Below are 27690 nucleotides of genomic sequence, written 5' to 3'. Positions count from 1 at the left end.
CTTTCAAATGCATAAGATCTACGTATAGGAAATTAGTCATCGATTTTCAGTAGAAATTAAATCCTTACCTTCTTTCCTATGTCTGAGTTCCTCAGTTTAAAAGTCCAGCCCACAGGATCAATAAGAGAAGTATTCCAAGTTAACCCATGTTCTCCTTTTATAGAGCACTTTTATAGAACCCATGTTCTCCTTTTATAGAACCCATGTTCTCCTTTTATAGAAAGGAATGAAGAAAAAGACAAGTGAAAAACTAAGCTCTTGCCCAGCCCAAGCAGCAAGTGGCTGGAACTAAAGACATCACTGTGACACTATGGGGGTAGTGCTAGAAGGATGTGAGTTAGGTAGCCCTTGCGCAGTCTAAATGTCCCCAAGAAGAGCACACTCACTGGCATTTTACTGTGGCTATATACTTCTCTCTCAGCTGTGTGTGCTTATTAATGGAATTTAAATATAAAATGAGAGTCACTGAATCTATGAAAAGTCATTTGTAAATTTGGGGAAGATAACAAGAAAAAGTCTACAAAGAAAAGTATTATTATATAAGTAGGATAGGCAGAGCTATAAAAGATAGAAAAAATCAAAACTTGGAATATTTCTACACTTGAGGTGCTTAGGGGAGTTTTTAATTTCTCATTCTACAGTCTAATATCTCATTACACAATCAAGAAGACTCAAAATTTTACACAATCAAAAGGTTGATTGTGTAAATCAAAGATGGTACAATTGAGTGTGGCTGGTGAGAGTCAGATTAAAAAAAATACATCACATACCAACACCAGGTTTACAGAAAGCTCAAGGAAAAATACTGACTGACATTACATCAAAACATTAGTAAATCCATCTTAAGTTATGGTAGTTATGGTTTTAATTATGTTCTAACTTAATATATTAACCTGGGGGCAATCATTTTTCATAGTTCTATGTTCCAGCCAACACTTTCAGCTTAACTGTTATCAACCAATGCTCATAAATAGAAGGCATCAGTCTAACAGTTGTCTATGGATGTTAACTGTTAACTGACACATGTTGGAGGAAAGGGGCAGGCAGAGTCTACATAGCAAAAATTTTCAAAACTGTTGAATAGCTCTACTGTCTCCATTCTCTCCACCCAAATTTTCTTCAAGTTATTTTATCAGAGATGCATGTTTATGCCACTGAACACTCTTGATCAAAGTTATTATTGACTTTCATACTGAAAATTCAATGGCCAGTTTATTTGTTCCTGTTTTGACTGTTGTCCCACAAATGATATCCTGTCTAGTCTACTTTGACTCATGCCTCCAAAAATCCATTTAATATTTGACTTTAAATAATAAGTCCATTTCACTATGTCCTGCTGACTCTTCTACTCTGAGCTTATATGGAAATCTAAAAAGCATTTGCAATTTAAATGTCCAGTGTGGCACTCAGATTCCATTTTCTCCGGTTCCTCGGTTGGCTTTCACTCAGCAGATGATCACCACGTCTGCTTTGGATCAGTCTCAATCTCTTTTTCTTTTCCTTAGAGCTAACATCTATACAACAAGCTTGCAGTGGTCCTGCATATATCTGAAGTCCAATCATTTAGCAATATATCTGCTTATGAAATAGTACCACCACTACTAATGTTCTTCAACATTAGGATCCCCAACCGGTCTACAGTGTCTATCCTTATCTCCTACCCAGAAGTCTGCTTTTCTTTAAACATAAAGTCAGACTGTCACTTGCCTCAGTAAAAAGATAAAGAATATCTAATCATTTTCTGCTACAATCTGTTTGTATAAAAATCTTTTTACAAGGTTTATCAAGAGGAAAGTCAAAGAGGTAGCTTACGCCTTGGCTCACTGATCACCCTCTTCTACTGTGCTCCAGATTTCCTGGATTTATTTTTTTGTTGTTGCTGGAGAATACCAGTTCTATCCCTGGAAGGACCCTCCTTCTCTGTTGCTTCAGTAGAATATGGCCTGGAAACAATCTTCCAGAATTTCAGTCAGCTCGATCTTGTGCAGGTAATCCCAGCTTTTTCTCACAATAAAACAACCCTACCAATTAGCAACTCAAAGAGATTCCTAAGGGTTAATTTGCCTCCAGCTGTGGCTAGAGTCCCTCACATTATGCTGGGAGGCAATGTTATACCATTTGCCCAGACTTTGTTTTCCAGAATGGTATAGCCAAGCAGTCTTCCAAGAAGGAATGTCCCTCTTCTGAGAGGATCTCTCAAAATTCTTGCTTTTTGCAATAAACTAAGCACAGAACTTTTCTATCACACACCTCTCTAGAGGAATGGGTACCATCTCATCCTTTTGTTTCTGTTGAGGAAATCAGAGCACGGGGAATCAATTCAAAACTGAAAACTCATTGGGTGCTGCCATTCCTAGAACAGAAACCTGTTTACTTGAGACCAAGACTTAAATTAGTGTCTTTCCCCAATGCCAATGAAACTATAACATGCCATCTTGTAAATATGCAACTGGAAATCCTAGGCCCTTCATCATGATTGGCACCACCAACACAGCAGACTTTATATCCATTCTTTATTTTTAGGACCCAGAAAGCTACTGCTTTCTTTAACCTAACAAAACCAAAATTAACAAAGTCAAAGTCTGGGTCACTTCTAGATGACAGAAATAAGTGAGAGAGATGATGGAGTGAGAAAAGCAACATTGCCCATGTTTGAATTGCATGATGACCTATATTTGAAAAAATCATGTCACAGCCGCAGGAGGCAGGCTTTCATAACCATGGAATGACTTGGCTCTCAATGTGTCTGTCACCTTCTGTCACAGCAGTTTGTATGTCAAGAGAGAGAAAAAAAAATTGCTCTGGGAAAGATTTGTACCAAACAACTAAGGTGTCTAAGTCTTGTCTTTTCCTCCTCATTTTTACATTTGTTTATTCATTGCCCAGATTTAAGAAAGGAAAAAGAAAGAAAGAAAAAGTTAATTCTCCACAACAGATTGAGTAAATGTCTCAAACTCTGCATCTTGTTTAAAACTTCTGCATTGCTCTTTTCTATGGATACAGAGAAGACATTTTACCCCAGTGGAAAAGCATCCGGTCTAGTTCTGGGTTCTGGGGAGAGCTGAGAATGACACGTGAACCTGACAGAATATGTTTACGACAGGCAATGATGAACCTCATCGGACTTATCCAGAGTGGCTTTTCTGTCTCAAATGGCAGGTGTAAAGTAAAAATATCAGAACCAAGGAACTTTTTTTAGATACTGGAAAATGTTTTACTCTATTTATATGAAAAAGAAGCTCTCTTTATGTCTTGGTTTGCAGAAATTCTGCAAGTTGGTTCTAATAGGAAGTCAAGTAAGGACCGTGGGATAATGCAGAGCCAGAAGGGGACACTGTCCATCTCCTTCTACCCCCATTTAGTCACAATGATAGACCTGAGCTGGCCTGAGTAACCATAGTTGCTCCAGCCTGCAAGGCAGTTGGCTTATGCCCTTTATGCTGACCCTAATATATTTGTTTTAAATGTTGATTTTGTTTCCTCCACACTCATCCTTCTCATCCTTCTCCTGAATCTATTCATAGCCAATAGCTGAATGAACAAAAACAGACAGATGCCATCATAGGCTGGGTACAAACTTTTAACTTCACACTAGATTCTGTTGCCTTGGACATCAGGACATCAGATCAGCCTCTTTTGACACCATTTAAGCCTAAAATAGTAATACCATCTCATGCTTGGAACATTAGCCTACAGGAAAATACTCTAGGACCCATCTAGACTGTGCTCCTAAAAATTTCCTGTGGCTGTCTGAACAAGATTAGGCCCTTCAACATTTTACGATGGATTGGTGAGGGTACCATGAGACCCCACCCCTACCTTAGGAACCACTAGCAATTAATAGTTGCTGGGGAAGGGGTGTCATTTTTCTCTGCTGGTGTAGCCACTGGTAAGTTACCCATGTTCTAGTAAATAACTTCCTTTCATGCTTAGACAAGAAACCCCAATTAAACTGGGATGCCTCAGTTACCATACTACTAAGAAATAGCCAATACCCTGAACCTGTCTAAAAGGCCTTCTGTTCACCCCTGTTGGCTCCACTTAGCATCAGAGGAGTCAGAATACTCAGGGATCACTCAAGCCACAGAAACACACCTAAGAAGTATCATGCTGCGGTCAGGAGACAATGGGATGGGATTGTTTTCTAAGTGCCTGCTTAGCTCCAGACACTGTTGCAAGTATTCCTGAGTGGGGAAATGTTGGGAGAATATTTATGTGTACTGTAAACAGAATAAAGGATAAAGAAACACTGGAGTCCGTGCTGAATTTAGAGAAGGGTGAAGTCTAAACTACACGGGACCGATGCAATTGGTTCTATAAATAAGCAGAAATCAGCATTCCAGGCAGAGGGACCCAAGTGCGCAGCACAGTGGACGCGTGAGACAGCGCACTGCATCCTGTGTGGTTTGGTTTCATCAGGAAGAGCTGGAGGGGGAAGCTATCTCTTTCCGCTGCTGCCTTTTCATTAAGTGCAAACTGCATTGACGTTGGAACAAAAATTGAAAGTTTTATATTTGCATGCAGTCCTTTATAAAGCCCTCATTTGCATTGATGTCATACTTGTTGCATTAACTGGGAACTTGTGGTTATCCCAAAGTTGAGCAACACCGAAACTGAAGCTGTTAAGGAAGGAACAGCAGCTTGCTCTTTATCATTTCCCAGACCTGCAGGAATGCGGGTAAAACACCCATAAGGACTGGGACATGGTGGGTGGGTTTCCCTGGCAATGGTGGGGCACAGTGGTAACCGCTGCAGTCCCCTCCTAGCCTATCCTGTTTCAGTTGGCAATGACAGGGAACAAATCAGGACTCTCACATGAAGAGTCGGGAAGGGAGCAAAAGAACAACACGAAAAACAGCATAGCAAGGTTTCTTTCCTAACTAAGGGGTAATGACAAATGGTCTCTAAACCCTGGCTTGAAATGAGCAGCCATTGGCCTTACAGAGCTAGAAGCCCCTCAGCTTGTACCTGGCTGTGTTCTGACCTTCTGCTAAGCACCAAGGGCTTGTCAGGCTTCCCTTTGGACTCCTTCTTTTCCTGCCTTTCCTACATTTTTCTTCTCTGCTTCAAAATCTGCAAACAGCCATTGTGGCACCTCTACAGCTTGGGGTTTTTCCAGGTCGGATTGGCGTTTCTCCTGTCACAGGCCGCACAGAACTCAGAGCCCACACTGTGCTAGGCCATGAGGACATAGCCAGCAACAGAGGAACTACAGATTTTGGAGACCGTTCTGTCATGTGACTATTATATGAGTAGGCGATTATGTAACTAACCCCCTTTTGGTGAAATAAGCTTTTCTCCCCTACTCTTCAAAGGCAGGATGCTCTTGGGGTCAGTTGGTCATGGACCATATGGTGGCTCTGTATTATTCCTTCCACTCAAAAATATCTTCCTTTTCAATGCTGTGACATGGCTTCCTACTCTTTCACCAGGCAGCACTGGCCTTCTCTGCTTTCCTCTATCTTTTAAAGGCTTCCTCTTAGCTCCCATAACTTCCTTTTCCTGTCTGGGAAGGGTCTCATGGGCTATATGTTTGCTTGTGGTCTGAGATCGGAGAGCAGTTAAGTTAATGTTTTCTTTTTTCTTTTTTTTTATTTTTTTATTTTTTATTTTTTTGGTCATCAGTGTGAGTCACAGTCTTTTCCTATTTTAGAATGAATACCCCTGAGCTTATGGTACAGCGAATGACACACAGAGTTATCACAAACACATCACATCTCTCTGGGAGAAGTTAACATGGGAACATTGTGGAATCAGATGTAAACTCTTAATATAAAACAAACATCAAGAAATATTTGTGCTTATAGCAGGCTGTACCAGATTTCTATGAGAGCAAGTAATTTTTATTCTGCAGTGGGGGGACATAAAACATTAAGAATTTTAAATAAATAAATTTTTATTTGTAAACTCCAACATTCTCTACCTCAGCAAATCCCTCTGGAATGGTTTTCTGTGAATTATGACTATAGACTGTAAGTCTTAATAATTATGGCCTGCTGTGGACACTTCCTGGACGTTTTTCCAGGGAACTTGGAGAATTTCTTAGTGATATGCAAGAGTTTTATCAAAGTGACTTATTTCTCCATAAACTTATGAGTATCTACATTTAATTCAATGTATCTTTTTCTTAACAGTTCATTTTAAAAGTGATGGCTAGCCACCTTGTGAAAAAGGAACAGCTGTCTGCCCAGCTTCAGAAATAAAATGAAACCTGTAGAACACCGAGAATGATGTGTGCGTTTTGCTTCAAAGCGACAGAATCTCAGATTTCATTATGTTAGCCTTTGAGAGAACAGAATTTACTCAACCTTGAATTACAGTCTCATGGAAACTGACCTATTGCTCATTCTAGGTCTTTAAAAATTATAGGCTAGGAGTTATATATCTGCTCTATTGTCCTTTTGGACCATTCAGTGTTTGACAAATCAAAACATTCCCCATATGAGATCTTATTTCTGGTCTCTCTTTTAACAATGACAAAATTTAGGAACACAAGGCCCTAGTGCTTTGTAGCAGTTACTGATCAAAGCCAAACAGAGATCATCATTGTCATAAAGGGCAGCTTCATAGTAAATATGTCCCCTACCCTTCTGTCTTAACATCAAACATTTTTACTCATTTTTTACTATTGGCGTACAAATTTGAGTTGACTAGACTGATTCATTCCACCACCTACCATGTATCAGGCATGTTTTAGATATAACATTGTTCTAAAACTCACCATCAAAGTACTAAGTCATACACTCTGCCCTCAATATCCGGGCATCTCAAACAGAGAGACCTCGTGCTGCAGTGTCTAAGAATTCCCAGTCAGTCTCCCCAGAACATTATGGGAGTTCTAAGGAGAAGCAATGTGGAGTTCTGAGAGAGCTGAAGAAAGGATTCTCTCAGGGATTCCCTGGTAGAAACAAGGCAAGCATAGCCCATGCCAGGGAAGAGTAGAAGAGCTACAGCAGCAGGAGCAGCTGTCATTTGTTGGTAAAATCAAAGACTGGAGAAGCAAACAGAACTAATGTTGGAAATTAAGACAGCCGTCAGTTGGCAGGAGCCAGTAGACTGAGCTTGTTCCCCTTGGAGCATCTCATCGATTTGATTGTGCCCATGAGTCAGTCTACAAAAAGGAATGTTCTATTCTATTATCATGTGCCAATGCGTGAACATTTTTATTAACTTAAGAAATTGGATTTCAAAATCTCTTTAAGCGCATTGTGTACATCTCCCCTTCGATAAATCGTGCTCACGATGATCAAGTTTGATGACTGCAGGGTACCATTATAAATGTCAATCATGATACCTTGCTGCCAATAAAATATCAAGATTTTAAGTGGGCTTGGCAATTATGGGACATTTTCTTCTACAGTATAACTTTCTGTTTGAGTAGCTCATCTTTTACATAAGCCTGTTAGACAAATTGATAGCAATGAAAATTACAAAGTCCTAAGGGTCATCCCTTCCCATTTGTTGTTTCTGTTGTACTACAGTCTAAAGGTACAGGACAAAGTTTATGAGACTAGATAAGATAAATCTTTGGTTTAGGTTGATATGGGCGCTTATAAATTCTGTACATGAGCTCCTTTGCAAGGGTTTTAATTAAATAAAAACCACACATATAAATAACACCTTTATTTTAAATGTCCATGCAAACTTAAGTACATTCAAGAGGAGTGATTCTTGTTTTTCAATCTTTGTATACTATAAGATATGGCCAAAGCTTAAAGGGAGAAAAGGGCCTGCCATTCATATATGTGGTATTAGCTGGGCTATATATATAGCCCCATTTCTCTCTCTTTTAATATAAGAAAACTGCCATTTTCAGAAAGTGCTAAGGTTAAACTTAAGTACCTTAAAATTTATAATAATAATAATAATGTTAAATGGAAAAACAGTTGGGCATGTTATCATCTTGTTTAGAATATAGATAATATATTAATAGAAAAATATAAAAAGTATAAATCTACATCATTTTATGTACATTTAATGTTTATATACACATAAATATGTTAAGAAATATTCATGAAAACTTTTTTTAAAGTAAAATTTTAAGAGTTTATGTAATTCTTATTAGTTTGTTACCTGGGACATACCTCCCAAAGGCCAGAACCATGTCATATCATACAGAAGAATGGAACTGACTGCCTGGGTGAACAAAGAGAGCTTGAGGTAAGGAGTGTCCTGAAATACTAAAACCTCAAGGTGACTTTGGTCATGACAATTTCTAATGCTTGTGTATCTTCTTCCTCTAATTCTCCTGAAAATTGATTTTTAAGAAAATCTCATAAAAGAAACAGAAAATGTAAAAATAAAATATACAACTAAAGAGAGAGAGAGATGTAAAGGATGGGATTTAGAAGAAGAAGACGAAGGAGGAGGAGGAGGAAGAAGAGAAGAAGAAGAAGTAGTAGTACAGGAAGTGACTGAGGTTAGCCGGACTTGTAGGAAGCAGAATGAGCATTATGTGCTTAGTGTTCATCGGGGAAGTTCCCTCCGTCAAAAGAGCTAGCTATGACCTCATCCTAAATTCCAAAATTTTTCCCAGAGCAAATACCTTTGCAAACCATGCAACTTTTTCTCTTGATTTTTTAAATTATTGTACCATATAAAGTGCCTGTTTCTGTAATAAAAAAAAAAAACTTACAATTTTAGAAATTCATCATAAATTAAAACATAAAGGGAAAATGACCTTTGTCCTTGTCCCTGTCCCCTTTTGGAATATGAATTTGAACGGTAGTGTAAAAATCACCTTCTTTACCCAAGAGTGGAGAGAGGCATTGTGGATATGGCATCAAAGTACTTGTTTTATTCCCAGCTCTGCTAATTAAATTCCTGACTTTTGGAGAATCAGTAACATGGAGAGAAACAATAAGCCAACTTCACAGGGTTGCTGTGGCCTATTAAAGAGTTTGTATGTACAATATGCTGAAGCTAATGCCTGGGACACAATGCATCCTTTAGTCATGTTTCCTCCTCCAGGGCTTCAAGAAACTAACCAGTGGGCTGTCCTATATGATAATCTCAACCACATAAAACAATGTAAATTAATGAAGATTAAGTAAGGCTACAAATTTTACTGTCATATTTCAAGTCCTCCCTATCTGGGACAGAGCAGACACAAAACCTCTCCACCATTGCAGAGGGCACTCATTTTTTTAAATTGTTTGGTATTTGTGCTTTTTTATTTTTTTATTTATTATAATTTATTTACTTTGTATCCCAGCTGTAGCCCCCTTTCTCATTCCTTCTTAATCCTGCCCTCCTTCCCTCTTCTTCTCCCATGCCCCTCCCCCAGCCTACTGATAGGGGAGGTCCTCCTCCCCTTCCATCTGATCCTATTCTAGCAGGTCTCATCAGGATTGGTTGTATTGTCTTCTTCTGTGGTATGGTAAGGGTACTCCCCCCACCCCCAGGGAAAAGTGATCAATGAGCCAGCCATTGAGTTCATATCGGAGACAGCCCTTGTTCCCCTTACTAGGGAATTCCAAACCAAGGCAGCAGAGGGCACTCTTAACAGTGTTGTGTTAGCAATGGCCAAAAACCATAGATGTGACAGCAAAGACCCACAAGATAGGAGTGAGGACAGGGCTGTGATGAGAAGCAGCTGTTCAGAGGCTGTGTGTAATTCACTCTGGGGCAGTTGACACATGAATCCCTCGAAGGTTCTGACTTAGGAGAGGTAGGGCAGGATCTGGTGATCAAGATTTCCAGGCAGTTCCTAAGGGAAGATTAGATCATGCCTTAAGAGACCCCACCCAGGACAAAAGGTCTTTACTTGTGGTGTAGGCTCTTGTGGGGTATGTGAAGTTTGTGCAAAAGATACAATAACTACATTTTCTCCTAAAATTTCTTCCCTAATGTTATTTCAGTCAAACTGCCACACTGACTCTCCATTCCCACTTTCCATTTCACAATCTCACTGCTGTCACTTTACCAATGAAACTTGTTCCCTATCTCTAGCATTGGTCTAAAGTGCAGAAGTCTCTCAAACATTAAACGTCTCACAGCTCAAACTAAGACTAAAAAGTTTAACCAAGGCAGCAAAAGTTTCCCATCCATCTTTTCATAAGACACATTTCCAACAATCATTAAACAATGAAATAAACTATTATTGATCAAATATATTGGGTCATATTAGTGATGAGGTTATCCTACACAAGATCAGCATTACCAGCTACTTAAAATCTTTAGCAAGTTCTTTAATTTCCATACACATCAGATCTTCATTTCAAAATGCAGGTGGTAATAAAATTTCTTGAAGAAATGCTGGGAGCACTGAATAAACTCCTATATGTAAACTGCTTAGAACCATACGAGGCACAGAAGAAACGCTAAGTGTTAGCTGCTGTTATTTCTGTTGCCATTATTTTTTTAATTTATTTATTTTTATTTTATGTGCATTGGTGTTTTGCCTGCTTACATGTGTGTGTCAGATCTTGGAGTTACAGACAGTTATGAGCTGCTATTTGGGTGCTGGGAATTGAACCCAGGTCCTCTGGAAGAACAGTCAGTGCTCTTAACCACTGAGCCATCTCTCCATCCCCCTTCTGTTGCCATTATTAATTATAAGAAATCACGTCAAAATAACTGGCTAAGAGCAGAGCACATGTTGCTATTACCGAGGACCTGGGTTCAAGTCTCAGGACCCACATGGTGGCTCACAACAACCCATCAGTTCCAAAGAATCCAACACCATCTTTGGACCTTTACAGGCAGCAGGAATGCATGTGGTACATGCAATCAAACATCCATATGCATAAAGTAAAACAAATAAATCTAATGTTTAAAAATAATTCTAATTTTTAAATTTTATGTAAGCTTTTTTGTGAAAATTTAAAGAAAAGATGTGTGATAATAAACTGTGTAAAAAGCAGTAAGATGTGCTAAAGAAGATCTTTGGACCATTTGGAATGTCCCTTTCCTCACTTACAAGTGGAAAAATAATATTTCTCACTGTTGAGTTTTCTGCAAGGACAAAACAAGTTAATGTAAATAAGGCAAAAGAACCAATAATGTTTTTAAATCAGCTAGAAAATATAAAGTGTAAGTGTAAGCTCCTAAAATTTGGCACAGACTGTAAAAAATGGTGTTGCCCTATAATTTATCATGTCTTCTTAAAGCTCTAGCACACTGGGCATCATAGTTCATTAATCCAAGATATTTGTTTTCTCCTATTTTAAAATACATTTTAATTACAATAAAATTACATCATTTTCCCCTTCTCTTTCCTCCATCTAACCCTTTCCATGTTTGCTTCCTCCCATCCTTTCCTATGCCCCACAACTCTTAAAGATAGCCTCTTTCTCTTTGATCATCACTGTGACATGCACACAGACACATAGAGGCACAAACATGAGTCCAACACACTGAGCCTGTTTTGTTACATATGATTCCACTACCCTGAACAACAAGTGAAGAATGGATAACGGTAATGTGGTACATATACATAATTGAATACTATTTAGCTGTAAAAAAAATTGAAATCATGAAATTTGCAGGTAAATGGACAGACCTAGAAAAGATCACATTGGGTAAGGTAACCCAGACCCAGATCAAATGGCACATGTTCTCTCTCACATTGGTTTCTACTCCAAGTCTTCAAATATGAATATACAGCATGGCCTAACCGTGGAAATCAGTAAAGTATAAAAGGACCACAGTCAGGTGGAGAGGGCTCTCTTGGAAGGAAAACAACAAGATATAGGTGATATAAAATGAGAAATGGAAAAGTAGGGGAAGGCTCCAACTAGAGAGGAGAGAGATCAAAACAGAAGAAGGGAGGAAATGGGGTAAATAACAGCAATGTTTGACAAAGCCACAAGGAACCATATTATTTTGTATTTAGTAGAGATTATACACAATACATATATATAGGTACACACACACACACACACACACACACACGCGCACACACACGCACACACACGCATATGGCATTGCTTCCCCAAAGAACCACAGACTAACAACCATCACCACAACAGCAACAGCCCAGTAACAGGTCTGAGAAATCTCCTTTCAAATGGTTGGTCCAAATGGGGAGCCCAACAAGTGACTCACAACAGTATAGACCATTGCTGTAGCCTGTGGTTGACGCCTAGATGTTGAGGCTAAACCCCTAGCGCTGAAGACATCCCATGCTTAGGATACAGGACCTGCCTGATTCAGGCAAGATCTAAGCTGAAAGCCTTCTTCCTGCCGTTTAGATTTCGTAGCACTAGAAAATACCATGCTAGCTGCTAAAGGAGGCAGACACCTGTGAATCACAACTACAACGAGCGTGGCAAGATATGCACAGAGGTGCACTAAGTGGCAGCCATGTGTCAGTGGCAACCAGCAGCTCTCTAATTCGTCATAAGATCCATTCAACAGGAGGGAAGTCCTTCCCTCCCAGCTTCACAGAGTAAGCGAGGTCATGGACCTTAGAAAGAATCCCTGTTTAGCTAGGGCCAGCATAATCCGTTACTACCCACAGATAAATGTAGCTGTCACCCATCATCAAAAAAGTATCTCCTTACAGCAAATGGAGGCCATTACAGAAAACCACAACTGAACATAATCAAAGATCAACAGATTTTGGGGTGCCCATCACCAATGGAAACATCTGTGTCACAACTCCCACATCTGTGGTTCAAGGAACATCATGGAAGAGGAAACAGTAGAAGAGCCGAAATACAGAGAAGTGTGCTGTGAGACAGTCTCTCCTAGAAAGAGCTACATAAACAAGACCAGAAGAACATCTGTGGACACGCGAATGTGGAGGGGGAGCACCATGGCGTCCTGTGCCCTGACTGAGAACTAGGAAGCTACTGGCTGCCAGCAGAGCTGGTTTCTCCCACTAATGAGTCCCTTGTTTCTCCTATTTTAACAGCCTTAAAAGTGCACGTCTCCTATTGTAAGTCTTTGTGCTATAGCTCTGCTGGGTGTCAGTCATTGCCATGACGTGGTTTTTTAATCAGCAGTGAATGTAGAAGCAGTAAAGGCAACGTTCTCCAAGGGTTCAGCATGGGGGATCGTAGTTCAAAAATAAATCCTAGAAACAGTGTGAGATGTTCTCTTCAAGCATAAGAAATATACAAATATGTGTCTGTGTGTATGTCAGGGGCTGTAGGGAGTTTATAAGGAACAGCAGTGAATCAGGTTCATTAAGCAGTATTCTGGAAACATGTAATTATGAAGTCAGTTTAATTGCATAGCACCAATCGATTGCATTATTTTAATTCTTTTAAAAAAGTATTCTAGGAACTGGAGAGATGGCTCAGGGGTGAGAGTACTTGCTGCTCTTGTAGAGGACATGAGTTTGGTTCCCAGGGCCCACTTAGGGTGACTCACAACAGCCTGCAACTCCAGCTCCAGGGAATCTGGGACCTCACGGTCTTCGGGGGCATTTGCACACACACACATGCATGCACACATGCACGCACTCAAATACTAATAACAATAAGTAAATAAATAAATCTTAAACTGCTATACTAGTATTGTGTGTGCCAGGTAGGACAGCAAGCACTGTGCTGTATTGAAGATTCTTAGTTAAAATAGACTCAGGGGATTTACTTCTTGAATGTGGAATGTTCATAATCTGGTTTAAAAAAAAGTTTACTTTTTGTATCTACTCTTTTTATGCATTTCTAAGTTATACATAAGCCATGTCTATATAAATTTTGGCACGAAAACCATTTCAACAAATATGAAATAAAACCTAAACTGGTTTCTTGAGGCTACAAATTACAACTACTTAGACTTAATGAGATGTGGTGTTTGTAATTTTCAAAGGCAGTGCCTGATGAATCTAAAAACGTAAACCGCTATTAAAATGAATTAGCGAAGATTTCCTCTTGGAGTAGTGGCCAGCTCTGAACGCATGCCAGGGGGTGGGCGGTTCCTGGGGGAGATGTCGCAGCACTGTGAAGTGTGACAGTTTTCACACCACCAGAGACTAGGCCTGCACAGCTGCCCTGCTGCTCTTCAATCTTCCTGCCAATTTCTGCTTTAAGAATGCTAACATGGCAATAACAGTAGCAGTTTCACTCCCCCGAGAGAATTTTAAACCCCTCTTTGTAATCACCTCATTTCCAAATTTTATGGTAATTTTGGTGATTTAACAGTTCATCTTGTTAGCAAGTCCCAAGAAGAGCCTCTCCTAGTTTAGCATGAGGGGTTTGTTTGTACTGATCATGTCAGGACGAGATGCTCCTTGCGCTCAAATCAGAGCTTCTATAATGGAAACGTGAAGCCTGCCCTGAATAGGCAATCAATCTCAACATGACCATCAGCTCAATTGATGTTCTGCAGCACATACTGCAGGGTAAACACTACACAAATGCTTTTTAGAGCAAGCAAATCCAGTTTAAGTTGTTTGCTTGTTTTCTTGTTTGTATGTTTGTTTTGTTTTTGTCTCCTGATTTTTTTTAGTTTATTTTTGTTGTTTGTCCTGTTTTGTTTTGTTTTGTTTTGTTTTGTTTTGTGAGCAAGAGAAAAGAAATGAAGTTGGGGGAGAGAGAAACTGGTAGGAGTTGGGACTATATATATATATATATATATATATATATATATGACCAAAATGTATTGTATGAAAAACTTAAATAAAAGTTTAAAAATTAAGTATGCAAATACTACCATGAACTCTAGTCTCATGCTGGTTTGGGTTTTCATTTGTTTGTTTTATTTTGTTTTTTTTCTTTTTAATATTCATTTTGCTATTAATTTTCAGGGGTCAGGTATGTAGCCATGTGGTGTAGGAGCCCATGAAGGTCAAAGAAGGCAACAGATCCCCCGAAGCTTGAGCTTGTAGAGGCTGGAACCAAACTCTGGTCCTCTCAAGAGTGGTGTGAGCTCTCAACATCTCCCCAGCACCTCACCCTGTCATTCAAGCCAGTTTCTCTAATACAAACTGTGTGGTGCCATGGGAGCAATTGCATGCATTTTATTTTAGAAAAAGAGCACTTTATGCCCATCATCTCTTTTTTATTTTTTCTTTTATTTCTAACGTTATACTATAAATACTTGATTGCTCCCTTCCCATTTCTTCCTCACAAACCCTCCCATAGACACAACTTTGCTCTCTTTCAAATTTATAGCCTCTTTTTTCATTCATTGTCATTGTGTGCATGCATATGCACATATATGCATTTGGTGTTGGATGACTAATCGGTGTGCTCTTCCCTGAGGAAGACTATTTCTCCAATCTTGGTCCGTCTCCATGTGCCTGCAGTTCTTTATGCAGGGTTGAGGTCTTGTGGCCTTTCCCAGTCTGCTTTGGCATGTCTATCGTTGTTGTCCTTTTTCAGTTCATGTTTGGTGAGACTTGATGGCTGTAGTTTCTGAGATTACTAGAGACACGGTCTCTCAGAGAACTCCTTGATTTTTTTTTTATGCAAAGTTTCCTGAACCTTATATAGCAGTGTTTTGTAGATTTATCCATTGGACTTAGACTTCACAACTCTGCAATTTTATAGGTGGGGGGGGGGGTTATAATATATATGTGTGTTTGTGCACAGTATCTATAATCTTTAAAAAAAATCATCATTTGTTTGTTTTGTTTTGTTTGTAATGGTCTCCATCTGCTGCAAAGAGAAATTTTCTTGAAGAGGATGAGGACTACATTTATCTGTGAGTATAAGGAGAAATAATTAGAGAATAGTTAGGGATTATGCTGGCTTACTAAAGTGGTTGTAGTAGGTTCTCATCCAAGATCCATGACTTCGAAAATGGGTAATTGGCTTTTCCAGTACCAGGCACAATGCCCTTATTGAATACGTCTCAAGTTCAATTAGAAGGCTGTTGATCACCTCCAAGGTCAGAAAGGCACTATTGCACAGTTAGGGTTATCATGTCATGCTCTTCAATGTAGAGGTTCTTGGCATCATAGCCAGGTAGGATGGTTGCTTGCATCTTTCCTTTGGAAGCTTGCATGGCAACTTCTGGTACTATGAGAGCTAGCCCTCGGGGAGGAGGCATTTGGGTCAGTTTCATCTCAGGAGCCTCTGGGCCCTGTGTCTGTAGTACTTGTGTCTTCAGCAATAGGAACTTACCTTCTACCTGGGGCGGGAGTGGCAGATAAGGGCAATGGTAACACACATATCCTATGTGATTTGGGAATTTCTTCAACAACCCTGACTCAAAAGAGGACTTGTCAGGCCTGGTTTTGAGACGTAATTGTTAGGAGGCCTTTGGCTCTTGGAGGGAATGTTGTGAGCCCAGACGGGATAATTTTCTTTATAATATATATGTGTGTTTGTGCACAGTACCTATAATCTTTAAAAAAAAAATCATCATCAGTTTGTAGATCTTTGGTTAAATCTACAAGCTGTCTAAAAAAAAAAAAAACACTTGTTTTGGTACATTCTTCTTTGATGAAAAAGGCTGGGAATCTTTCAAACCTTCATCACTATAGATGGAATTGATGAAAGAGTCTTTGGTTCCTTCCTTTATCCCCATTCCTGCAGCCTGCAAGCTGTGTAACAACATTAGACACATCCATCAACCTCTTGTATGTGCACTTTTTTCCTTATCAGTAAAATAAGAATTTTGAATGCTCACACCTCACAGCTTTTATTCAGTTCAAATGGCTTAATATCTATTACGCATAGAAAAGTCCAAAATAAACTTGTAAATTCTCCTTACTAGATGTAATCATGTCAGGCTAACAGAGATGAGTAAATAGATTCAGAAGTCAATCAAAGGACTGAAATATCCAGGTTGACCCTGACCTTCAAAGACAGAGAACACTTTAATAGAAAGAAAAAGCCATAGTCAAAGACACCCAGTGCCATGCAGTTTATTGATATGTTTTGTCTGTCTTTTGTGTATAATTAGCATGGCACAAAGATCTTAACTTACTATATCAGAGCTAGCATGTGACTCTCCAAATTATCTATGGCAAGAGGAAGGAAGCAGAAGGGAGAGATAATGTGCCAAGCCCTCTGTGTGGGTACAAGCATGACTATGTGGGATGCTGAGAGAGCAGCATGCGTTACACATCCATGAGATGTACTGGGATAGGCTTTCGTGAAAACTTACCAGCTTTGCAACTTCCTGCTCGTGCCTTAACATCTGTAAATTTCTGCAGCATTATTTGTAAAACAAACATTAAAATAGCCAAGTGGCTGCTTTCAAGACTCAAGCACATTTGTACAACTAGAAAAAGACATACTACAGAGCAGGTATCCCAAAAATGTTAGATCCCCCAGATATATGTAAATATTTTGGATAAGTTGTCTGTAGAAACAGAAACTTACATTGCGTTGTATATAATTTTTCTTAGTATTTTTTTCTTCTCTTCCTGAAGCCTCAGTTAGCTGAACTGGAGGCCATTTCTATCACAGCCATGTGCCATAGGATAGCTCTAATACTTGTTTGTGTAAAAACTGTGTTTCAGTCAACTCCAGTGGCTTGGAGTCTTGAGAAGCATACCAAATTTTAAGTGCCGTAGCTTAATTGAAACATGGTGTATAAGTGAAGATGTCCCCTTACATTAAAGCCAGCAGAACACACCTAAACAAAGAGCAATCACAAGTGGTAATTTTATTCACTGTCTCCAATTACATCCAGTGTTTTAATGAAACAGAAGGGGGAAAAAGAGTGGACTCAACAAAATGTTCTTTTATGATTTTTACTCCCTAATACATACATGGCCAAAGAAAGTTACTTTTAACAACCTAGAGAACATAGTTGTGTGGAGAAAAATGATGCCCTGCTCCTTAGAAGCAAACGGCACTGAAAAAAGAATGGATATGGATGTTTGAGTACATCTGAGGAGCATTTGTCTCACCATGCTAGCACCCTAAACACATGCGTCATCTTTCTGTTATATGCCCAGGAGTGGTATAGTTGGCTCCTGGGGTAGCATTATTCCCAATTTCCTGAGAAAGCACCAGATTGATTTCCAAAGTGGTTGTATAAGTTTACATTCCCACCAGCAATGGAAGAGCGTTCCTCTTTCTCCACATCCTCTCCAGCATGTATTGTCACTTGAGTTTTTGATTCTTACCCATTCTGATGGGTTGTAAGATGGAATCTTAGAATCATTTTGATTTGCATTTCCCTGATTACTAAGTACGGTGAGCATTTCTTTAAGTGTTTCTTTGCCATTCAATATTCCTGTGCTGAGAATTCTCTGTTTAGCTCTGTACTTCATTTTTAAATTGGATTACTTGATTTGTTGCTTTTTAACTTCTTGAGTTCTTTATGTATTTTGGATATTAGCTCTTTGTCACATATAGGGTTGGTGAAGATCCTTTCCCAGTCTGTATGCTGTCATCTTGTTCTGATGACAGTGTCCTTTCCTTTACAGAAGCTTTTCAGTTTTATGAGGTGTCATTTATTGATTGTTGAGTGTTAGAGACTGAACTGTTGGTGTTCTGTTCAGCAAGTTGTCTACTGTACCAATGAGTTCAAGGCTCTTCCTCACCTTTTTCTTCCAACAGATTTAATGTGTCTGGTTTTTATATGGAAGTCTTTGATTCACTTGGACTTTAATCTTGTGCAGGGTGATAGATATGGATCTATTGGCATTTTTCTATATGTAGACATCCAGTTAGACCAGCACCACTTGTTGAAGATGCTGTCTTTTTTCCATTGAATGGTTTTGGTATCTTTGTCAAAAATCCAGTGTCTGTACGCATGGGCATTCATTTCTGGATCTTCAGTTCAATTCCATTGATCTACCAGTCTGTGTCTGTACCAGTACTATGCAGTTTTATTACTGTTGGTCTATAATACAGCTTGAGATCAGGAATTGAGATACCTCCAGAAGAACTTTTACTGTACTTGATTATTTTACCTATTCTGTTTTTTGTTTGTTTGTTTTTCTATATAAAGTTGAGAGTTTTTCTTTCAAGGTCTGTGAAGAAAGATGCTCCACCATTCAACAAGGACATTTGCTCACTATGTTTATAGCAGCTTTATTAGTAATAGCCAGAATCTGGAAACACCTTAGATGTCCCTCAATGAAAGAATGGATACAAAAATTGTGGCACATTTACACAATGGAATAATACTACTCAGCTATTAAAAACAAGGAAATCGTGAAATTTGGATGGAACTAGAAAAGGTCATCCTGAGTGAGATATCCCAGAGCCAGAAAAACATGCATGGTATCTACTTACTTATAAGCGGGTATTAGCCATATACCCACTATATGATAATCTTATAATAATATAGGATAATCATACTAAAAATCTACGACCTATTGGAAGTCAATCTGGCACTTTCTCAGACAATTAGGAGTAGTGCTACCTCAAGACCCAGCTATACCACTCCTAGGTATATACCCAAAATTTGCTCAAGTACACAACAAGGGCATTTGTTCAACCATGTTTGTAGCAGCTTTATTTGTAATAGCCAGAACCTGGAAATAACCCAGATGTCCATCAGCGGAGGAATGGATACAGAAATTGTGGTATTTTTACACAATGGAATACTACTCAGCAATCGAAAAGGAGGAAATCATGAAATTTGCAGGCAAATGGTGGAAAAGATCATTCTGAGTGAAGTATCCCAGAAGGAGAAAGACAAACATGGCATTTACTCGCTTATATAGACCTACAAGATATGATAAACATAACGAAATCTACACACCTAAAGAAGATAATCAAGAAAGCGGACACAGGCGAAGATGAACAATCCTCATTTAGAAAGACAAATGGGATGTGCGTTGAACGTATGACAGGAGTCTACCACAGAAGGCATCTGAAAGACTTTACCTAGCAGTGTTTCAAAGCAGACACTGAGACTCATAACCAAACCCTAGGCAGAGTGCAGGGAATCATATGAAAGAAGGGGAGTTAGTATGATATGGAAAGGATAGGAACTCTACAAGGACCAAATATATCCGGGCACAGGGTCTTTTCTGAGACTGACACTCAACCAAGGACCATCTTTAGATATAACCTAGAACTTCTGCTCAGATGTGGCCCGTGGTAGCTCAGTAACCAAGTAGTTTCCCAAAGTAAGGGGAACAAGGACCATTTCTAACAGGATCTCAAGGGCAGGCTCTTTGACCTCCCCAACCCCCCCCCCAGGGGAGGAGCAGTCCTGTTAGGCCATAGAGGAGGACTTTGCAGCCAGCCCTGAAGATACCTGATAAAACAGGGTCAAATGAAAGGGGAGGAGGTCCTCCCCTATCAGTGGACTTGGAAAGGGGCAGGGAGGAGACCAGGGAGGAAGTGTGGGGTTGGGGAGGAAATGTGGGAGTGGGATACAGCTGGGACACAGAGTTAACAAAATGTAACTAATAAGAAAAATAAAATTAAAAAAAGAAAAAGAAAAAGAAGGAAATAAAGTGACCTCAGTCTAGCAAAACAAACAAACAAACAAACAAACAAAAAAACTACAACCTAAAGAAGAAACAAGGAAGATCCTAAGGAAGATGCTTAAATCTCATTCAGAATGGCAAACAGGATAGACACAAAAAGTAGTGGAAGAGAGGAAACAGGACCTGAGCCTACCATAGAATTCCTCGGAAAGGCTCCACCCAACAGATGATTGAAGCAGAGACTCACAACCATTGAGCAGAGCTCAAGGAGCCTTTATGGAAGAAGCAGGAGATTGAAGGACCCAGAAGGGACAGGAGCTCCACAAGGACACCAACAAAGCCAAAAACTCTGGGCCCACGAGGGTCTGCAGAGACTGATGCACAAACCAAGATCCATGTATGGAGAGGAGGACTTAGACCCCCCTGCTCAGACGTAGCCCATAGGCAACTCAGTTTCCATGTGAGTTTCCAAGTAAGGGGAGCAGGGTCTGTCTCTTACGTGATCTCATCTCAGTTGCCTGCTCTTTGATCATTTCACCCTAGAGATGCAGCCTTGCCAGGCCACAGAGGAAGAGGATGCAGACAGTCCTGATGAGAATTGATAGGCTGGAGTCAGATTGCAGGGAAGGAGAACTCCCCCTTTCAGTGGACTAGGGGAAGGGGATGGGGGGGAAGAGGATGGAAGGGTGGGACCAGGAGGAAATGAATATATTGTAAAAAAATAGATAGATAGATAGATAGATAGATAGATAGATAGATAGATAGATAGATAGATAAAGACATGCATGGTGTTTACTGATTACGTTAAGTCATGGATAATTTTGAATTAAACAGGTGTGTCTGTTCCGAAAAGCACTATCATGAGGCCAAGGGTGAGATCCTCCTGTACTGTAAATGGCTGAAGGAGGTAATGAATCCTAAATGATGCTGGGAAACCAAACCGAAACCAACAGCGATTTTCACACCTGCTTTCCCCCTGAAATACAGCTTCAGAATGTGTATTTTTCACCATTAAATAATGGTTGATATTCATAAGTAATTCTTTATATCTCTGCATTTGGAATGTCATCAGTTATTCCATATCCAAATTGTATTTTTAATTGTTCCACTGAGTTTTTTCTCCAAGAATTGTATTTCCAGCCAGGTATGGTGGTATACACCCATATTTTCAGTACTCCGGCAGGTTGAAGCAAGGAGGGGTTCAACCTACACTACATTGTGATTTCAGTGTTAGCCTGGACAACCTAGTGAAACTCTGTCTCAAAAATAAAAATAAAATTTACATTTTCTCGAGTAGATGGTCTATTTTCCTGCTTTAACTAAAGTTCAGGAACTGTCATTAGTGTTACTGATAGTATCTCAAAGGACACAACAGATTATGATTCTCACTGAATTCAAACCACTGTCTATATATTTTTGTTTCTGTAACAGGAAATAGAAAATGGAATTTAAAATCTCTTTGGGGATTGTGAGACGAGAATGCTTGTTCTGCAGACATGAGGCTGTAAGTTCAAATCCTCAGAGCCCATGTGGAAAAAAGTAGGTATTGGTGTGTGAACCTGTAAGCCCAGCATCAGGAGGTAGAGACAGTCTGATCCCAGACACTCCCTAGCCAACCAGGCTAGCTGAAAGATAAACATGTAGGTCAGTGAGAGGGCCTGTCTCACTGTAAGAGACAGTAAGACAAAGAACCATAGAAAAAGACCTCAAAATCTTGCCCTGTCCTCCACATGTACCAACAGGGCACAAATCTGCAATCATGTGCAGTCACCATGCATACACACACACACACACACACACACACACACACACTCACTCACACTTATAATCAACTTTTAAAGGAGAATTGCATTATCTTTTATGGCTGCATCCTCAAACACATATGCATACACATAGTAGATCAATAATTTTGATTAAAAAAACAAACTCTTTTAAATACAGAACTGCATTCTTTTCTTTTGTAGATGTTCCATCTGTTGCTTTTCTGAGTCTCATTCTTCCCTTAAGGTTTTATGTTTTTTATTGTGACATTTTATATGTGTGAACTGTTCGCCTTTCCTCTGGTTATACTGTTATCCTAAGCTCCTAAGGCTCTCACACTGTTGTTATCTGCTTGCTGTTAGCTCACTCTCTTCTCGAGAACTGTCTCCTCATGTGGTTGATCACTGGCCGTAGTGAGCCTATTTTTAGCTTGCTCTTGGATGAATCTTGTGAGCAGTTAACATGGACGGAACTATTCCTTCTTCATTGTTTAGGGTTAGGGTTGCTACACTAAGCCTAAAGCTTGAGGGTCTCTCACTCAGTATAAAAGAATCAAGCCTCACGTGGCATGTAGGTCCCTAAGCTGACATCCCCAGGGCTGGAGTACTTCTTCCTTGTATCCGTCCTGACGTTGTGCTGGTGGCCATCATTCCTAGCCTGACATCTCAGTATTATGAGAGTTCTGGTGTCACTCCAGACACATCAGTTCTAGCCCTCTGCTTCATCTGCAGCTCAGACCTTTCCCATTTCATATTCTCTCTAGCATCTTTGTTCCTTACACATAAGCAGTCCCTTATAATTTTTTTAACAATTCAAGTAATGTTCTTGTTCCATTTTGTGGTACTTTTGATCAAATCTAGGACCTTGCCTATGTTAACAAGTGTCTTATCATGGAGCTATATCTATCCCCAAGCCTGCCAAATTAGGAATGTTTTAAAAGATTTTTAAAATGTTTTTACATTTATTTATTGGTGGTGCACATACTGCACAGCACACGTGCAGAAGCCGGAGGGTGTTTCTCCAGAGCCAACTCTCCGCTTCCACAATGCAGATCCCAGGGATCAAGCCGAGCAGGTGACAAGCACCCTTACCACTGAGCCACTGCACGCCTGTGCTTTGGCAAGGTTTTCCTACCCGGTCATCAGTCACAATCCGAACAGTGATAAGGGACAACTCAATAGTTTATGCTCAGTGACCGACTGGACTAAATCAACTAATCTCTGCTGCTTTGGAAACTCTTAACAACTGTGTGTGTGTATGTGTGTGTGTGTGTGTGTCTGAGACTCTCATGTTCAGAGTCATAGACCAGAGGTACATATGTACATAAAGAAACTCCTGGGGTCTTGGCAAGATGTGAGACTTCATTGTTATTCATGATTCAAGGCTGATTGAATAGAATGTAGCATCTTCTTTCTAATTGGAAGTTACAGAAAAAAAAAAAAAAAAAAAAACAACTGAGACTCTTTCTCTCAAAAGCACCATCTTTAAAACATTAACACTTCACTTACCAAGGCCTGAGAGAGCGCAACAATTGTTCTTCCACAAGATAACTTCCTACAAGCCTCAGTAGTAAAGCTCCAAAATTACACATAAAACATTCTTTTTAAGAAGAGAATGTGAAAGGAAATTTTTTTAGTGAGAGTGGGTGAATTCATATCACAGGAATGTCTCAATGATTTGAGACAGCTACGCTGTACCTGAGGGGCACCAGTGATTGCCACAATTCTACCAGTACACACATCCCACTCTGAAAACACACACACACACCTTCAAAACCTTCAAAGCCTAGGAAGTGTTCATTTGTACTCTCTACCCAAGGAAGGTCATTTTTCTTAGCACGTGCCCCTGCATCTTAACTCTAGTGTCTACTGCTTAAACTTCTCCAGGTATATTTTCATTCTACTGTAAAGTCTAATCCTTGTCAGAGAACACAGTGGATGAAAACATAACCTTGACCTGTTTGAGAAATAATCAATTTGGAGGAGAAAGGCTTTAATTCCAGTGTGGGATCTACTCTCAACATGACTTCATGAGCAGCGCCCATCATGAACTGAAGCCCATTACAATATCTTCCTGCTTCTTATCTGCCCTCACAAAGAGTGGTCTGAGGTTCCTGAACTGAAGGAGAAGAGTACTTTTTTCTCTAAGTAGTATATATAGAGAGCTTCTTTTAGTATATAATTATTAAATATATTATACATAATTACTATTATGTGTAATAGTAATTTAAAGAAATTCATGATGAAATGTGTTCAGACAACTTGGAATTTTTACTATATTTAATCTCACTGCTGATAATATTTAAAGCAAGTATTAAAAGCAAATCATTTTCCTAAGGACAAAGAAATGAATAGAGGAGACTGTAGGATTAAAAATGTTCTGTTAATGTCTAATTTTTTGTGAAGGCATGTAGTTATTAAGTCGCTTAATTTAGCCAATAGGTAGTGTTAGCAAACAGCATGAGAGGCTTGGTGAATCTCGGTGCAAAGGCAGGTTTCCCTACCATGCCCAGGAAGCTCCCACAAAGCTAAGACCACAGAAGTCCACCACCTGGCCTGGTTTCTCAGCAAAGTTGGGAATAGCTATGTTCAGGATGGCAGAATCAATTCATTTGTCTATAATTATTTTTTCTTGCCATGCATCTTCTTGTCTTTAGTGTGTACTCTGTCAACAAGCAAATAATACTTCACTAGAGACTGTTAAAAATGCAGACTCCCCAAATACAGCTAATGCTTAAGGAACTGGAGTCTTAGCAAAACCTCCAGGTGGTCCTATGCTCATGCTCATCAAAGCTTGAGAAGCGTGGGTTTGCCCCTACGAGACAGAACTTTTTAGGGCAGGGAGATGGCTCAGTAGGTAAAAACGCTTATTGGACAAGCATGAGGACCCAAGTTCAGACCCCAGCACCCAGGTAAAACCTGCTTCAAGGACTTACACCTGCCAGTCCAAGTAAAATATTGAACTCCCCATCAGTGAGATCCTGTCCCTCAAAGAAGTAATGTGGAGAGCTGTAGAGGAAGTTATCTTGTTCCCATCTCTGGCTTCTACCCCGCAATGCTTGGGCAAACATATCGACACAGCGCATGCCACCCTGCACAGCAGAGGGAGCGGGGCAGAAGGACAGGGAGACTTCTAACCGGACAGCAAACATAACATTGACAAAAATGTCCAGAAATTAGCTATTGATGGTGGTTACAAAATGTAATGACTATTGCATGTGCAATGCTGTACTATACAACTTAAGAGCTGAATTTTATGTTGTCTGAATTGTATTTTAATTTTCCAGATTTGAAAAGATAGATTATAGTAGATTTGCTCAGGCCTGCCCAGCTCAGATGAATGGAACCACTTCCAACTTTTTTTGTTTGTTTGTTTTTCATCGAGAAGAAAAATGTAGATGCCCCATTTCCTGGGGGCTCAGTTCTCACCAGGAAAATAAACCACAGCAGGCTTTGACTCTCTCAGCCTTGATGACTGCCCCCAAAGCTGACCTAAGTCATGAGGGCCTGCCAGGTGCGCCCCATCCCCCGGGGCCTCCCTCCTTTCTGGAAGAGCTAACAGAACCGAGAAAGGTTTTTCCTAGGGAACAGCTTTCAGATGGCTGTGACAGGCCAGGAAACCTGGGCACTCAGTCAAGCAAAGATTAACCAAAGGTGTAAAGAGCCGGAAATACTATCTGCCTGCTGCACAAGTGGTCACCACCTGAGGGGGGTGGGGGTGGGGCACGGGAGGACGGGAGACTCTGTTTCTCCGTTCTATTACCTTGTGTCTGTCCCTCCTCACCACCACTGTCACCAACCTCGTATTCGGGGTTGTTGTTATAAACAAGGGCTCCTCGTGATTCCGAGGCCGTTAGTAAGGAGCCGGCTCCCTTTTTTTCTGTCCTGCTACAAAAACCTGAATGGGTCTGTTTTCCCGTCCTAACCTCAGCTCCGGGGTGAGAAGGAGGTTGTCCCTTCTCTCCCCAAGCAATCTTTTCGCAAGACGACAGGACCATGGCCGAGCTGGAGAGGGCACTGTGGTGGGTCCCTGCTCCAAAGTGCCTTCCAAGACCCCGAGAGTTCTGCTGGCTCCCCCACGGGGACTGACTCACACCGGAGCGAAAACTGGACCCCGCTCCGACTTCAGGTCGTGCCTGTTGAGCAGTGCCACGGGGCGGCAGCGGCTGTAAAAACTGACCCCGCACAGGGTCCCCTGTGGTGACGTGCCAGCCCACCCCCTGTGGTGGAAAGAGAACTACGCGGGCTCGCTCCGAGGGCGAGCGCACCCCTCGCGTGTCCACCAGCACGCAGCCCGCTCCCAAGCGCGCTCGCACCCCCGGCTTGCCTGGGTGCCTGGAGAGACACCGCCGGTGGGACGCGCGCGGCGCCCACTCCTCTAACCCGTGCTGCCCGCGCCCGTACTTACAAGCTGGGGTAGTAGCCGTATGGCGGCAGCGGGAGCTGCGGGCAGCCGTCGTCTCCCAGCTCGTCCATCAGCAGATAGTCCTGGCTCTCGTTGCGCCGCGCGCCGGCTCCAGGGGCAGCCAGCGGAGAGCCGCCCCTCCGGGTCCCGAAGCCAGGGCTCTGGCTCATGGTACAGCCTCCGGCAGGCCTGCACCCCAGCTCCGGTGGATGGGGACCTGGGAAGAAGGGGCCGCGTCACCTACCGAACTGGCCCAGAGCAGAGCGATGCCCGGGAGAGGAAGATGAGGGAAGAGAGGCAGACGCCTGGCTGGCCGGGGTATGCCAGTGGCTTTTCTGCCCGCCAGGGTGGAAGTCACTACTTAAGGGGGTGGGAGACAACCGCCGAGGGAACCTTGACCTGAGCACATCTGGACCTCGCAGACAGGCGGCCCCGCGCTCCCAGGCAGAGGGCACAGGCGGGGCCTCGGTGGCAGCCGCCAGGGAGAGCAGCCGAAGAGTTACTATGTCAACCGCGACTCTCCAGCCCTCGCCTCCCGCCTTCTTCCCCCACATCCTCCGTCACGATCCCCACCTTTAAAGGGATCGAAGGGACCGTCCAGAAATCCGCCGACCCCTGTCTGGACGCACAACTTGCAGAGCAAGAACAAACCTGAAGCAGGGGAGCCAGGCACGCCCTTTATTTGGGATTGGGAGGGCTGACTGCTTCCAAAGCAGGTCTGTGAAGGAGCGTCAGGGGAGGGCTTTCTAGGAAGTTTCTTTTAAGTAACACTCAGAAGTCAGGATCCTCTCCTTCTTCCACACCGCCTGCGTTTTCTTGGGATGTTTTCTCTCCCGTTCTCAAACTCCTTGGGCTCCGCTTTAAAATGAAGAACTGTCTGCTGCGTTCTCACCACGGAATGCTACTTGTTCCCGAGAAAACCAAAAAGAAAACGGGCATTTTCCGACGATGCCTGCTTGCTTTAGGGAAAATCCTCCCTAATTCATTCCGATGCCGCCGGAACTGTTGCTCTGCCTGGTGTGTTTTCTCCAACGTCCTGTTTTTGAAACGTGTTTTTTTTTTTTTTATTAATTGGCATACACCTAACCAAATTAAACCCTTCTCAATACGATCGTGTGGAAATCCTCTCCGTGGTTAAAGCGTTTACCACAAAAGTATGGGCGCATGAACTGGGGTCTCCTGCGTTCCTGTAAGAGTCCTCCATAGATAGCGAAGGGCATGTCTAACTCCAGCACAGCAGTAACAGGCTCTCTGAGGTAGACTGGACAGCTATTCTAGCTCCA

At 41.2% G+C, this 27690-nt stretch overlaps 1 protein-coding gene across 2 annotated transcripts in view; it reads right to left on the bottom strand.

The window, feature by feature from the left end:
- Positions 1–27088, bottom strand: part of Trpc6 (transient receptor potential cation channel subfamily C member 6) — a 102039-nt gene extending 74951 nt beyond the window's left edge. The window contains exons 1-2 of one of the 2 annotated variants that reach the window (XM_060369249.1): positions 26981–27088; positions 26411–26624 (exon numbers count right to left, since the gene is read on the bottom strand). In XM_060369249.1, the coding sequence (XP_060225232.1) occupies positions 26411–26577 (167 nt within the window). In that variant the 5' untranslated portion in view covers positions 26578–26624; positions 26981–27088. The other variant, XM_060369245.1, reaches the window with a different exon arrangement.
- Between the last annotated feature and the right edge of the window lie 602 nt (positions 27089–27690).

The sequence above is a fragment of the Meriones unguiculatus genome, chromosome 1, assembly GCF_030254825.1.
Source record: "Meriones unguiculatus strain TT.TT164.6M chromosome 1, Bangor_MerUng_6.1, whole genome shotgun sequence".
Lineage (NCBI taxonomy): Eukaryota > Metazoa > Chordata > Mammalia > Rodentia > Muridae > Meriones > Meriones unguiculatus.
Note: the sequence above shows the minus strand (reverse complement) of the source record. Positions and strands in the feature narration are given on the sequence as shown.